The sequence below is a fragment of the Eulemur rufifrons genome, chromosome 20, assembly GCF_041146395.1.
Source record: "Eulemur rufifrons isolate Redbay chromosome 20, OSU_ERuf_1, whole genome shotgun sequence".
NCBI lineage: Eukaryota > Metazoa > Chordata > Mammalia > Primates > Lemuridae > Eulemur > Eulemur rufifrons.
In genome coordinates this window covers 7,319,785-7,335,433 of record NC_091002.1, presented here as the reverse complement: position 1 = coordinate 7,335,433, position 15,649 = coordinate 7,319,785, and the positions used below count along the sequence as shown (strand labels likewise).

Sequence of the window (15,649 nt, the reverse complement as noted above, 5' to 3'; positions counted from 1 at the left end):
ACACAGTAGGGCTGGAGAAATATGGTCCTAAGAGCAGGGTTTAAACAGGAACAGTCCTATTCCCTAGGGAGTACTTTGGACATTTTGGGGGATGTTTATTTCCTTCAAACACAGGGAGACTTTAAGCACTTATATACTATAATACTTAAGCTATATTATCTTCTTTATAGTACCACCATTAAGAAACTGTATCTTTATGAAATTTAAGTGTAGATAGGTTAAAAATCCATTAGTCCTTTAACTTTATTTCAGGGTAACAGGGGGAACAACACAAAAGTTTAAAAAGGAAAGCTGGGTCAGACATGGTCAAGAAGCTCCACCACCCAGCAAGCTCCCTGCATTCCTGAAAAGCTAGAGTTTGCCCTCGACAGCTGAAGGGGACACCTGCCAAATTCCAGACTATATTTGCTTTTGGTTTATTTCTTTTAAATGCTAGCTGTCTAGTTAAGTATTTCTGTTACTCCAATTCAGGGGACACAACTCCCAGATTCAGAGTGTTTTGCTATAATATCAAAGTCAATAGGCACATATGCCAGAAAAGGAGTGATTTGCTGAATCTGAATCTTATCCTAGTTGGCCCACGGTTGATGTGCGTTTAAGCAGCACAGAGTAGGACACGTTGACTTTCCGTCTCCTGGCTCTCACAGTACTCAGTCACTGGGACAGGCTTCCAGTGTCCTCTGAGCATTTGGAATGTTGTCTCGGGTCTGTCTCCCCCAGCTGAATGGTTCTGGCCCTATCACACAGCACAGGGCAGACAGCTGATGATGCCCCCAACAGAGGACTTTCCAGTTGAGCTCATGCCTGGCGCAGTCAGGACCCCAGCCTCGCATAGCCTGGTCTCCTGGACTGAGCAGAGACGCCGACAGCACATGCACTCTTTTCTTTCTGGAACTCATCTCCCCAGGGTGGGCTCTTGAGCCTTCCAGAAACACTGCATTGAGGACTCAGCTGGGGACGGGGGTCACAGCTTTTATTTTCACATATGTACAAATGTCTGAGTGAATAAGCACCTAGAAATTGAACTTAAACCTAAAAACATTTTGCAAAAGGATGGCCACCCACAATAAGAATTTTTGTTTGTTGTTTTTTGAAACAGTGTCTCACTCTGTTGCCTTGGGTAGAGTGCAATGGTGTCATCGCAGCTCACCACAACCTCAAACTCTAGGGCTCAAGCAATCCTCCTGCCTCAGCCTTCTGAGTAGCTGGGATTATAGGCATGTGCCACCACACCCGGCTAATTTTTTCTATTTTTGATAGAGATGGGGTCTCGTTCTTGCTCAGGCTGGTCTCGAACTCCTGAGATTAAACGATCCTCCTGCCTTGGCCTCCCAGAGTGCTAGGGTTACAGGTGTGAGCCACAGCACCCAGCCCAGAAACGTAGTAAGTCTTTTGAATAATTTAAAAATATAAGATATTTCCAAGCAGTTTTGAAATTTGTTAAATAATTACTTCATTATCTAAGAATAACCAGAACCACATTTAACTTGCAATGAAGTTAAAACATTGCAACATGTCTGGCTATGGAAACAATTTACAGACTACAACTTAGGAGGCATACAGCATGACAAGAATATCCCACAAGACAGAATGGTGTCAAAGAACTTGTCCAAAAAAATCACATTTAAAAACCAATTGCCATTTTGAATGCCCTTTAGTCAGACCACATTTTTTCCTCTACAATATGATGCCCATGAAAGAATGATTAATTGCAGCGGAATTTCACAAACCCTCACAAAGAACGGAAAATGAAAATGCCTTAATATTGGCCCAACCTCAGGTTAGTGGGGGCCTTAGAACAGAGTGGTGGGCGGTGCCCTGGGCTTTGGGGCCCTGTAGACCTACTTTGGGGTCTGCTGCACCTCTGCCCACCAGCAGTGGTCGGTGTGGTTGACAAGCAGCAGGATCTGACACCAGAGCAGCACCAGGGCCGGGTGTGTGGGGACCATGGAGCGCACCCGCAGGTTCAAGCTCTCCAGGGTGTAGAAACTGCCGTCACAGCCGTCGCTGGTGAAGAGTCTAGTGGCAGCCGCTGTGATTCTCCGGAACATTCCTAGAACCAAAGAAAGTAAGGCTAATTAAGGGGAATGTCTTTGCTGTTCTTCTCAGTCCAACCCCACGTGGCACTTAGAAATTCTCACTTTTATAAGCAGAAACAGATATCTCACTTATTTAAAGGATCAGCCAGGGAAGTTGGTATCCTTACTCTCCAACTATCCTCCCCACTGGCTGACACTATCAAATCCTCCAGGAGCTCCAAGCCAAGAGGCCTCACTTTGTGCCACTGAAGTCTGGACACAGCTCCTCGAGAAGGAGGCAGCCACCACTGAGCACCTCTGGTCACTGTACTCAGGCCACAGCAATGCGGGCCTGAGTCTACCATGTTAAACAGCTCCTTGGCTTGCTAAGAACTGAGGGACAGCAATACTACAAGAGGCCACATGGGCACCATGAGTGCCGAGAGATTACAACAGACAGTGACCACACCAGTCCTGGGCTCCCACATGCTCTCTGTAGGCTACTGATAACCGAGAGCCAGGTGGCCTCTGCTCCTTGGGCCACGGAGTATCCTGTGATCGGGCAGGCCCCGGGGTCAGCCATCCATACTCAACACTGGCAACACAACCAGTTAGACTCTGCCCACAAGTTCCTCCACGACATCCTTCTCAGAGCCTAGAAAAATTCCCTCTGGAAATTATGATTTCATTCTATCCCCATCCACTCCTTTGGAAGAACACAAGTCAGCTTCTCTCTTCATCCTCGCCCAAGGACACAGAGACACACTGTGAAGCACAGCAGGGACAGGCAGTGAGACACAGGGCACAGAAAGGCCCCGTCACACCATATTTGGGTCTCCTGGCTTTCTGATCTACATTTCAACATTTCCCAAATGTGAAAGGGTCTCCAAATAGGCAAAAACAGACTACAGATTTCGTATGACTTCATGATCCATTAGACGTTTTATAACCTCAGGCAAAGGAAGAGGGCTAGCAAAAGCACGACACTGAGAGAACAAAGTCCCAGGAAGGATGAGGACACTGAGAGAACAAAGTCCCAGGAAGGATGAGGAGTTCCAACGACTACCTCTGGACCCTGTGGCTTCCTGGGTTTCTCTACCCTTGTTCTGCAGTCAGCATTGCCCACTCCAGCCCAACCAGCACTGGCCTTATCCTTCTCTTGGCCCTCTGTTATTGCATGGGCTCCCTGTGGGGTCAACAAACACACATGAAGAGGCACGTGCTGGCTGGAAGGAATTCTGCAGCCCGGCCATGGAGTACGTGGAGGGACAGACCAGGGATGTGGGCGTTTGGGGGCAGGTACTAGAAAACCACATTCAGCTGTGTTCTAGATGACTGAGTGCCACATGGGTTCTGAAATCGGAATGCCTGGTTCAGGTCATGGCTCTGCTACTTACTAGCTGGGTGACCCTGGACATACCTCACCTGGGGCCTCAGCTAACTCATCTGTGAAATGGAATTAAGAGCAATTCCTGTCACAGGGCTGCAATAAGGATCAAATAGTAAAAGCCAAGTAAAGGGCTCAGCATAGTACCTAGCATAGAGGAAATGCTCAACACCTGGGGTTGCAGTTGCCGCTGCTGCTGCTGTAGGAACAATATTAGGAACAGTTCAGATGAAAGGTGAGATGGACTGGGGGGGGCAGTACCCCAATAGATGGAGAGGAGGAGGGCAGGCCAGGCTCACTAGGGCAGGGAGAGGAGCTGACAACGAGGCTGGGATTTTGAATACCCCAGTGATAAACGTTGATCCTGGAGAATAACAGCTACACTAGGGGCAAGTTCAATTTTAAGCATAAGTCTGAGATATTGGCAGAATAGCAAGTCATGTATCTAGAATTTGAATGGAAATAGGAGACTGAGACAAGAGAGTGACCAGGACTATTCAGGACTGCATGGTTAGGAGAGCCATCCACGTAAGCAATAACTGAGGTCACAAAGCGGATGCGCTACCAAGGTACAGGAGGGAGGCAGAGATGGGGGAGAGAAAGAGGTTAAGGGATGGGGGTGAGTGTGCATGCAGAGGAGAGAGACCAAGGACAGACACACAGGGAACATACATGACCAAGAGGCTGGACAGAGCAGACCATGAAAGTGGTCAAGTGACACGAGGGCAGTTCCACTGAACCAAGCTGAAGGCCCAGGAAGATAAGGACTCAGAAAAGAAGACAGTTGGCCTCTATGAAGGCACTTTTGGTAACAAGGGCAAGAGGCAGACTGCCTTGGATTGAGAAACAAGAGGGAAAACAAACCACTAGAAGCAACAAGAATAAATTTCTGAGACATTTTGAAAAGTTATATGGTATAAAAGAGAGGACTAGACCAATCATTAAGGAAGCAGTACAGCAGAGAAAGTATGGGTTTTTATTTTAGTCTGGGTTATTAGTGTGACTATAGGCAAAAGAGAAGCTACAGGCGAGTAAAGGGAAGATAAGAAATACGTTTCCCTGAAGTAAGCATGCAATGGATATTTTAAAATGAGCTGTGGCCAGGTGCGGTGGCTCGTGCCTGTAATCCCAGCACTTTGGGAGGCTGAGGCAGGAGGACTGCTTGAGGCCATGAGTTTGAGATCAGCCTGGGGAACATAGTGAGAATCCGTCTCTACAAAAAAAAAAGAAAATTAGCTAGGCATGGTAGTGTGGGCCTACAGTCCCACCTATTCGGGAGGCTCAGGCGGGAGGATCATTTGAGTCCAGGAGTTCAAGATTACAGTGAGCTGTGATGACGCCACTGCACTCCAGCCTGGGTGACAGAGCAAAACCCTGTCTCAAAAACAAAACAAAACAAAAATGAGCATATAAAGGAAAAATTCAAGACAAACCAGAAGGATGTGATTATAAGGAAAGTAGATACCAGAGCAGATGGGGAAGAAGGCAAAAAGTACACGGTTAGCCATGGGGAAAGGGCTAAGTGGTCCACTTCTATCAGGAGTCAAGATGTGAGAAGGAGCCCAACTGCCCTTCCGAGGAGGAGAGGAGGAAGAACTGGACAAGGACGCAGGAGAAGGGTTCATTTCTTCTCTCCAGAGCGGGGGTGGATCCTGCTACGGAACTGGAGCCTGGGCCTGATGTGGCACAACAGAAGGACTGGTAAAGGCCTTAGAAAGCTCTGTTCCAGGCGGCTCACCCTGAAGCAACCCAGCACTAACCCCATTGTGATACCTGCCTCGTCCCTTCCTTCCAAGGGTTCCTCTGCTTTTGTCATCCTGGAATCACCTGTTTTTATCCCTCTGGCAAACTATATCAGAGACTACAGCTGCCCAACCAGGACAGCACTTCCCAGTCCCTGGGAATGGGCGTAGGTCCATGACAAGGCATCACCAGAGAAACACCAGCAAAGGATGCATGTCACACTCCATCCAAGGCGATAAAGGCTTCTCTCCCTTCCCACTCTTCTTCCCCAGCTGAACACAGGATGCTGAGGCTTGGGGAGCAGCAGAACCACAAGGAGGAAGGAGCCTGAGTCTGTGAATTCCCATGTGGATGAAAGCCATAGGTGAACCAGGAACACCTTCCATGCATTGCCATAAAAATAAAAAACACCTTCTGTTGTGTGAAGCCACTGAAATGTTGGCATTTATTTATTACAGCAGCTACCATCACCTTAACTAATACAACAGCAATACTGACGCTGAGGTTACAAGATGCTTTCTAGCAGAACCTCCCTTCCTCGTGTCACAAGGAGCAATGACCAGCTGTCTGAGACAGAGAGAAAGACCGCAGGGCCTGTGGGTTGTGAAGGTGGCAGGGGACACTAGGGGAGCCCCAGGGACCCAGGAGAAGAGAAAGGCGCTGAGAGCCCAGAGAAAACCACAACAGTGAATAAGAGTAGTGAGGTAGCATGACAGATGAGGCTGTGCTCAGAACAACCTGAGTGTCAACCACATCTTCCCTCACTCTGTTTTGGGAGCTAAAAAAAAGAAATATCAAAAGGAATAAGGGAAGCAGGAATGGGAAATAAAGGATGCTGTTTGTTTTTTTGAGACAGTCTTACTCTGTCACTCAGGTAGAGTGCAGTGGCATCATCACAGCTCACAGCAACCTCAAACTCCTGGGCTCAAGCGATCCTCCTGCCTCAACTTCCGGAGTAGCTGGGACTATAGGTGCCATCACACGTAGCTATTTTTTTATTATTTTTTGAAGACACTATGTTGAGACACTATGTTGCCAATGCTGGTCTCAAACTTCTGGCCTCAAGCAATCCTCCTGCCTCAGCCTCCCAAAGTGATGGGATAACAAGTGTGAGCTACTGGGCCTGGCAGGATGCTGTTTCAAAGCAGGCAGGATGAGGTGTGCAGACCTCAGCCTCTGGAGACAGGATGCCTCCCAACTCCACCACGTAGGTTCATCCATCGGTGATCTCTCTGAAGCTCAGTCTTGCAGCTACACTATGGACACAACTGTCTCCCCTCCTCATAACCCACACAGAGACTGGACCTAGAGTAAGGGCTCTACAAATGTGAGCTGCTATACTTACTGTCATCAACCCAAGAAGTGGGCTGGTACAACAGAAAGAACAATGGGCAAGAAAAAATTCTTGGGTTTTCATTCTTGGTTTTACCATATAAGCTTTCAGAGCCTAAGTTCTCTCATCAATAGAAAGGGGGAAATATTTCAGAGTTATTCTGTTAATTGGGATGATACAGGCAAAAGGGACTATATACCTACACGAGAACACCATTGTTCCCGGCGTTATAACTATTAACAGCCCTTGTCCTTGCCTAAGCATGAACAATCTTATCACTCTAGGAAGGACCGCTTTCTCTCTTCCAGTACTCCTACTTTACCCATGAAGTGGAAACAGTGACCCTTCTGAAAGCACAGCGAAGAGAGCTCTGGCTCAGCCTCCCACCTGTGCCTGGAAGGAGAGGTGAGTGTGCAGTGCCAGTCTCCTGCCCGTTTCTTCTTCCCCGAGGGGCATGGCACATCTCCACTGCCTACACCCAGGACTCAAAAGGATGACGAAGCAGCCTCTGCTTCCCCTGACTGGGTAAGCATCTGGATGGCAGGTAGGGAAGGGGCACAAAGTGTGTACTTGAGACGTGTGGTTAGCAAGGTGAGGAAGCCTGATTGAGGCCGCAGGCCAGAGAGCGTTAATGCAGCTGCACACACAACTGACACTCTCACCCTCACGTCTTTGTCTACAACATCTGTTTCTAAACAGGTCCATCTTGGAGGAAAAAAGAGGGAGTTGCCCCAGATTTTGTAAACTGGTGGACGGGTATCTTTCTTGGCTGTTCTGCTTACATTGGATTGAATCTGAAATAGGCAAACAACTTGAGGATAAACACCTTCCTTGCCCAGCAAGAGGGGTAGCAGAAAACTAGAAGTGAAGGCTACTATTCAGACTATTAATAGTTCCTATTTTAAGAAATTATACCTGAAGTGGACAAATTTAAAGGTCTCAATTTCAGTGGATGGGTGGAATTCATTACCTTGGTTTAAGCAGTGCAAAAATGCAAATTGCCACCTTTAGTAAAAGGCGAAAAGATTTATACAATCTGAAGAGAAACCAGAGTATATAAATTACCACTTTTATATGCTAAGTGTATCTTATTTATATAAGTACAAAATGATTTGCTTCAACCCCATCTTGAAACCAAATACAAGAAGCCTGCCGCCTAGTGTCTTTAAGAGAAATGCAGTCAAACTAACCAAGGAACTAGAAATAGACAGTTATACATATGCACACACACAAAATGTATTTGGAAATGTTAGACCAATTAAACAATGTCCAAAGACACTAGCAGCCAAACCCTTCTACCAAGCCTGCTCTTTCCAGTGCAGTGTGTGGCTCCTCACCTGACCTACACTGTCTAATATGGGAGCCACTGGCCACGTGGAGCTGTTTAAATTTAATTAAAATCGAATAAAATTAAAAAGTAAGTTCCTCACACACACTAGCCACATGTCAGATACACAATAACACATGCGGTTAGAGGCAACTAAATGAGGCAGTGCAACATGGAACATTCCCATCTTTGCTGGAAATTCTACTGGACAACACTTTTATTAAAGTAACAATATTTTCCCTGTTTTTGAGAGAATGAAGAAAAGGAATTCAACACAATGGGATTGCAGCCACCCTGAGCCGCACAGGAGGACACAACACAGCATGCCCAGAGCCTGCTAGCATGCAGACAGGCCACGTGCTAGGTCTTGCCGCACAAATAAAGGCAGGGAATGGTAACTACCTTTTACTCTGAGGGTATGTACTTAAAATGTGTGTAAAAACCCAACAACAGGGAGGGGCTTCTGATTGTAAAAGTGCCCTGCCCCATCCCTCTTTAAGGTAACTACTTGTTATCATTTCTCTTTTTCGTTTTTCTAGTAGTCACCTACAAAATTCTAGGTGATATTAGAATTTGTTAGAATTGTAGATGTTAAGGCATAACCCTAACAATGCAAGATGAGAATATTAGTGCCCTTCCATCCCCCACCTATTCCTCTACCATCCACATTCCAAATTAACTTGGTTAGTTTTCCCTTTATATTTGTCAGAACTGAAAACATTTTCATTCTGTTCTGAAACCATAATTATGTCTTCAGTATTTTATTCATGTATTGATTCAAAAAATGAAAGCTCAAATAGCATTTACACTATGACTATGCAAATCAGCTCCCAGAAGAGCCAAAGACCCTAGAAGGACTGCATCTCTTTCTACGGGTCCTCAGTCATGACCTGAGCATGTAAAGGGAAACATTTTTGGTGTCAAAGTCTTCCATCAAAATCAAGTGCTGAAAATCAAGCCATGATTTAGTTTGCTTCATATTTAAACCATACTTTATTGTTGTTTGTTTTTCCTAGACATTAGAATTGCCTTTCTTTTTCCTTGCTGAGAGAACAAAGATATGCCTACCCCTTATAACTAGTCTACCACCTTCTTATTCATTTACCGAAAGCAAGGCATGCTTTCTACATTCATTCTTCTTAGAAAACAGTGACTGTTCTAATTTGGATTGGCTGCTTCCTGCGCTTGCTGATAGCTGGCATCCTGTGACTTCCTCTCTTGAGAGAAAGCCCTTTTGAGCACATGATCATTTGTAAAGGTAAAAACATTTTGGCCCTCCGAACCTTTAAAACAGGAGGAAGGGCCAGGCACAGTGGCTCAAGCCTGTAATCCTAGCACTCTAGGAGGCCAAGGCAGTGAATCACTTGAGGTCAGGAGTTTGAGACCAGCATGAGCAAGAGTGAGACCCTGTCTCTACTAAAAATAGAAAAAAAATTAGCTAGTGAACTAAAAAAAGAAACAAAAAAATTAGCTGAGCGTGGTGGCTCACGCCTGTAGTCCCAGCTACTCGGGAGGCTGAGGCAGGAGGATCGCTTGAGCCCAGGAGTTTGAGGTTGCTGTGAGCTAGGCTGACATCATAGCACTCACTCTAGCCCGGGCACCAAAGCAACAAAGCGAGACTCTGTCTCAAAATAAAATAAAACAGGAAAAAGCTCTCAGTTTTATTCTTTTTTTCTTATTTTTTTTATTGTGGTAAAATATACAAAACATAAAATTTACCATTGTAACCCCTGTTAAATACACGGTTTGCTGCTATCAAATATGTTCATAATGTTGTACAACCATAACTACCACCCATTTCTAGAATAATTTCTTTTCATCTTATAAAACTAACTCTATGTCCATTAAACAGTAACTCCCCATTTCCCCCTCCTCACCCAACCTCTGGCAGCAACTATTTTTTCTGTCTCTATGAATTGACCACTGTATCTCATATAAATGGAGTCATATACTATTTGTCTTTTTGTGACTGGTTTATTTCACTTAGATAATGTCCTCAAGGTTCAACCATGTTGCAGCATGTGTCAGAATTCACTTCTTTTTGAGCATGAATAATATTCCACTGTATGTGCGTACCAGATTTGTTTATCCATTCACCCACTGACTGATGCTTGAGTTGCTTTCACATCTTAGCTATTGTGAATAATGCTGCTATGAACTCTGGCATACAAATATCTTTTCACTACCCTGCTTCCCATTCTTTTGGGTATATGTCCAAGACTGGAACTGCTGGGTCATATGGTATATGACCCCTGTGGTTTTATTACCAACAAAACATTTTCAACTGGCAACTGAACAAAGCAGGGCTTCTGCTGGGCAGAATGGTCCTTACACTCTGGGACTGTCCAGTGCAGGGCAAAGAATATTGAGACATTCTATAACTACGGTCCCCAACACCCGGGCTGCGGACCAGTACTAGTCTGTGGCCTGTTACAAACCAAGCCGCACAGCAAGAGGTGAGCAGCAGGCTAGCAAGCAAAGCTTAATATGTGGCCGGGCGCGGTGGCTCACGCCTGTAATCCTAGCACTCTGGGAGGCCGAGGTGGGCGGATCGTTTGAGCTCAGGAGTTCGAGACCAGCCTGAGCAAGAGCGAGACCCCATCTCTACTAAAAATAGAAAGAAATTATATGGACAGCTAAAAATATATATAGAAAAAATTAGCCGGGCATGGTGGTGCATGCCTGTAGTCCCAGCTACTCGGGAGGCTGAGGCAGTAGGATCGCTTAAGCCCAGGAGTTTGAGGTTGCTGTGAGCTAAACTGACGCCACGGCACTCACTCTAGCCCGGGCAACAGAGCGAAACTCTGTCTCAAAAAAAAAAAAAAAAAAAAAAAAAAAACAAAGCTTAATATGTATTTACAGCCACTCCCCATCACTCATATCACCCCCTGAGCTTCACCTCCTGTCAGATCAGTGGCAGCATTAGATTCTCATAGGAGAATCAACCTACTGTAAACTGCACGTGCGAGGGATCTAGGTTGTGCACTCCATATGAGAATCTAATGCCTGACGATCTGAGGTGACGCTGAGGTGGTGACCCGCTGGGAAGCGGCTGCAAACAGATCATTATTAGCAGAGATGTTTGACTGCACAATAAATGTAATGCCCTTCAATCATCCCCAAACCATCCTCACCACCCCTTGGTCTGTGGAAAAACTATCTTCCCTGAAACTAGTTCCTGGTGCCAAAAAGGTTGGAGCCTGCTGGTCTACAAAGACTAATCTGATTCACCTACCAGACTTGAAGATGTGGATCAGACACATCAGCAGCGTGCCTAGCTCTTGGCAATAGAAAGTATGTTGCTGTTCACTCATTTCCACCTTTGGCTGTTTTGTAACGATGTCCTCTAAAAGAGTACCAACTAGTTGTAATAGAAACCTTCCAAGAAAGGGAACAAGATGACAGTGAATTAGGTGACTACTAGAGAGCACTTATGTCAGGTATAAACGTAAAATACATACGGCAAATACATGTGAAGTAAAAAGACAGGGAAAGTACAATAAACAAAGTTAAAGTGAATTGTTTAATACCATCATTTTGGACTCTGTCACTTTGGCTCTCTGCATATTACCTTCCTCACTTATGAAATGGCAATAATCATATCACCTTCAAAGGACTGTTGGGATAAAATGACATGGGGTGCTTTTTTTTAAAGCTTTGTAAACTGTAAAGCATTACACAAACACAAGCTGATAGTCTACCACAGGAATTTAATGTACCATCAGTTTTAGCCACCAGCTTCACTGTAACAGAGGGAGACCCATGGACTGCCTGCTAACCCTGCAAACAGAAGGATGCCCTGCAGGCTCCGGGCTTTCTGTCCAGCAACAGCACAAGGAATGTCCACTAACGACAGACCAAGGGACAGCTGCAATGAAGTTATGGGGACCACTTTGCAAAAGCAGCTCTAACTCACTAAATGCTCTGAATCCAGCAGAGACACACAGATACTTGTCTACACAACTAACATTTACAAGTGCCCAAACTGTAAACACTGTCCTCAGGGAGCTTCCAAACAATTTATGGGCAAGACAGGATTTGATATGACAGGCATACAGTGGAAGCCGTCTGCCTTAGCAGGAAGTAGCTTGTTATTGACAGTGTGTAGAACTACTAGCAAAGGATAAGAACAAACATAAGACTAACTTTTAATGGGCTTTCTTAGGTTTTTAAACTCTCTTCAGGCAATGTATCCCCTATTACCAGCCTCCAGGACAGCCAAACTCCTGCCCTGCCCTGTCTTGCCTGAGCTGAGCCACTCTTGTAGCATCTTTAATGAGGACAGGAGACAAAATGTGACAGAACCTTAAGAGAGGTATGAACCCAGGGCCACAGGTAAGGTGGGCTGGATTTAAAAAGTATACCAGGACAGACTGCTTTACCCAACTCCACGCTGAAACAAGACTAGGAGTTATTCCAGAATTACTGATCATGAAACACCATCTAACCTCCCAAAAGGCAGGGATTAGTTACAGGCTCAGACAGAAAGCGTACCTTGAAAATGTTTCTTCTGGCAAGTTCTTCATTTGCCTCCCTTCACCGTGTTCTTCTGGTGTTGAGTTACTCTCCCCGTGTCTTAACCTGTTAATCACTGGGCAGGAGACTAAATATGGGGAGAAGGAGAGCTCCTGAATTCGAGAAAGAACAATGTCTTCAGTTGACTGGGAAATCAGAACCCGCAAAATGGCTAGGATTCCTGATATCCACAGCTGAACAGTGCTCACAGATGCCTAAAAGAAAGAAAATACATGCTATTGCTACAGAAAAAAAGATTAAAAGTTCCCTGATTGCCACTTTCATGAAAGAAAATTATCCCTACTTTCCCATTCTACCAGTATATCTATAAGTGGTTCTCAAAGTGTGGTCCCCGAGGACGAACAGCATCAGTATCACCTGGGAAATTGTTAAAAATGCAAATTATCAAGCTCCATCCAGAGTGACTGAGCCACTTAAAAGTTATGGGGGTGGTCCCAGCAATCTGGGCTTGAACAAGCCCTCCAGGGGAATCTGATGAGAGACTCACCATTGTGCTTGGGGTGACAAACATACTCCGTAATAGCATGTCCACAGGACGCAGCGAGGAAGGGGCCAAAATCTCAAACAGAGTATTTAACACTCCAAGGGCTTCATGAGAGTCAATGTGCATCTATGGAATTAATTCAACACCACAAACATGCAGGTAAGCCAACAGAAAGGCCAGCTTTGTACACATCATGTCACGTAGCTCAGGGGCAAACGAGCATAACCATCCCATCATTACTGTCCCTCACTTAAAATCACTTTAAGTTCAGTAGGGAACCAAGCAAACATTTCTTAGAATACTGTATCAGCTACATTTTTTTCCATAATGGAAATCATGTCATTTAGATCTTTATTACATAAATAATATATGCTTTCTAGAAAAGATTCAAACATATGAAAGTGTAAAAAGAATCAACTAGAACGGCACCACCCTGATGCAATCATCATCATCATCATCATCATCATCGCGATGGGAGCCGGCCTTCTGTGCATCTTCACTCTCTCACACTCACACAAATGGGGCAGCAGACACTGCACAGAGCTACCATGTGCTTTGCCTGCCCCGCCTCCCCCTAACCAATTATTTAGGTTGTTAAGTATAAAATGTCTGGTTTCCTAAGTACTAAGTTTGACAGTTGATATCTCTGACATTACACTTTGACATTTCTTGTTTTATGTTTATTGTGAAGGTACATCCTCAGTCTTTCAAAAGCACATTTTGGCTTATGATTATCTTTCAAATTTTTTTTAGAGCAATTTTTGTGAAACCATGGGTAAATTAAACATTCACGTTATTTTAGAATATGAGTTCTGTCGTGGAACCCATGCAAGCACAGGAAGCTTGAAGTATCAATGAAGTGCTTGGGAAGGATGTAGCTAATGAATGAATGCACAGTATACCGATGGTCTGAGAAGTTCCCTTGCAGAGCTTTTAATCTTGAAAATGAGCCACATGGGTGACCTGAAACCAAGGTGCTAACAATGAACTAAAAGCTATAGTGGAAGTTAATCCATCTCAACCTATGTGGGAATTAGCAGCAAGGTTTGACATTGCTATTCCACCAATGTTGGACTATTTGAAACAAATGGGCAAGGTAATGAATTAAGCGAGCATCGGAAGAGAAATTGTCTTGAAGCTCGCCTTTCTTTGCTGTCACAACATAAACACGAACCATTTCTACACTGTATCGTCATATGTGATGAAAAATGGATTCTTTTTGATAATCACAAGCATTTGGCAAATGGCTGGATAAAGATGAAGTGCTGAAACACAGTCCAAAACCAAATATTCATCAAAAAAAGCTAATGGCGTCTGTTTGGTGGTCCAGTGCTGGTATTATCCACTACAGCTTCATGAACCTGGTCAATTGATTACAGCAGATGTCTACTGCAACCAATTGGATGAAATGATGAGGATGTGACTAAGCAGTGAGATTGGTCAATAGAGACAGGCCAATCCTCTTGCAAGATAACGCTCAACCAAATGTCGCACAAACAATGCTGCTCAAACTACAGCAGCTGGACTTGGAAACTGTCTGTCATCTACTGTATTCACCAGACCTTGGAACAACTGACTAGCACTTCTTCCAGGCTTTGGACCACTTCTTGCAAGGAAAAATATTTAATTCTCAACAAGCTGTGGAAAACGCCTTTCTCAATTTCATTGCCACTAGTTCTCCAGGCTTCTTTGCTGCTGGCAAAAACAGGCTACTGTTAAGATGGCAAAACTGTGTTGATAATTCAGGCACATACTTTGATTAATTATACTACTTCTTGTTTAAGAAATAATAAACTACACTTTTGATTGAAATTGGACATTTCATATTTAATGACCTAAAAGTAACAGATGTTAACAGATTGGTGGATATCCCTTTCTTTCTTTTGATTTTTTTTTTTATTCTATTTTTTTTTTTCTCAGATCCTGAATTCCATCTTTCTTTCTTTCTTTTTTTTTGAGACAGAGTCTCACTCTGTTCCCCAAGCTAGAGTGCCATCGCCGTCAGCCTAGCTCACAGCAACCCCAAACTCCTGGGCTCAAGCAATCCTTCTGCCTCAGCCTCCTGAGTAGCTGGGACTACAAGCATGCGCCACCATGCCCGGCTAATTTTTTGTATATGTTTTAGTTGTTTGGCTAATTTCTTTCTATTTTTAGTAGAGACGGGTGTCGCTCAGGCTGGTCTCCAACTCCTGAGCTCAAACGATCCACCCGCCTTGGCCTCCCAGAGTGCTAGGATTACAGGGATGAGCCACCACACCCAGCTCATATCCCTTTCTTAACTTTCTCCATGTTCCTATAACATCTTTCTCTCACACACATGCATGTGCATGGGGAGAGGTTTTGTTTTAGTTCTTCTGAAAAACTATTATAAATGTCTCTGCTTTTCTTACTTAATAGTACACTAGAGAACTCCCAAGCCAACTGGTTTTAAAGTCTAACATTTTTAATGATGCAAAATATCCAAGCTCAGTTTACATCACAATGTCCTATGGACAACGGGCCTTGACTCTGTGTCCAATGTCTGTTACTACTGAGTGTATATCTACATATAAGCAACTCTGCAAAGAGACGTGGTATTTTCCAATGTATAGATCTGGAACTCATACCGCATCGAGCCACACCTTAACAATAAGGAAACAACAGAGAGCTTCCACACTCCAGGACTCTCCCGAGCTGGATCTGTGTCTGTGCCCACCAACCCTGCCTTCTCTCCAGTTGCTCTGGAAGAACGCACCCAGCGCACAGCAAGGACCAACCATCATTCTCACTGCCAGTCCTAACCCCTGCATCTGCTCAAAGAAACCACTATGGCAGCTTTCTG

General features: G+C 44.6%; 1 protein-coding gene across 1 annotated transcript in view; it reads right to left on the bottom strand.

Annotated features, from left to right (window-relative positions):
- HTT (huntingtin) overlaps positions 1–15,649 on the bottom strand; it is a 152,674-nt gene that overhangs the window by 42,468 nt on the left and 94,557 nt on the right. Inside the window, exons 38-41 of the mRNA XM_069496156.1 lie at positions 12,832–12,954; positions 12,303–12,538; positions 11,044–11,186; positions 1,846–2,053 (exon numbers count right to left, since the gene is read on the bottom strand). Of these exons, the coding sequence (XP_069352257.1) occupies positions 1,846–2,053; positions 11,044–11,186; positions 12,303–12,538; positions 12,832–12,954 (710 nt within the window). The remainder of the gene's footprint in view (positions 1–1,845; positions 2,054–11,043; positions 11,187–12,302; positions 12,539–12,831; positions 12,955–15,649) is intronic.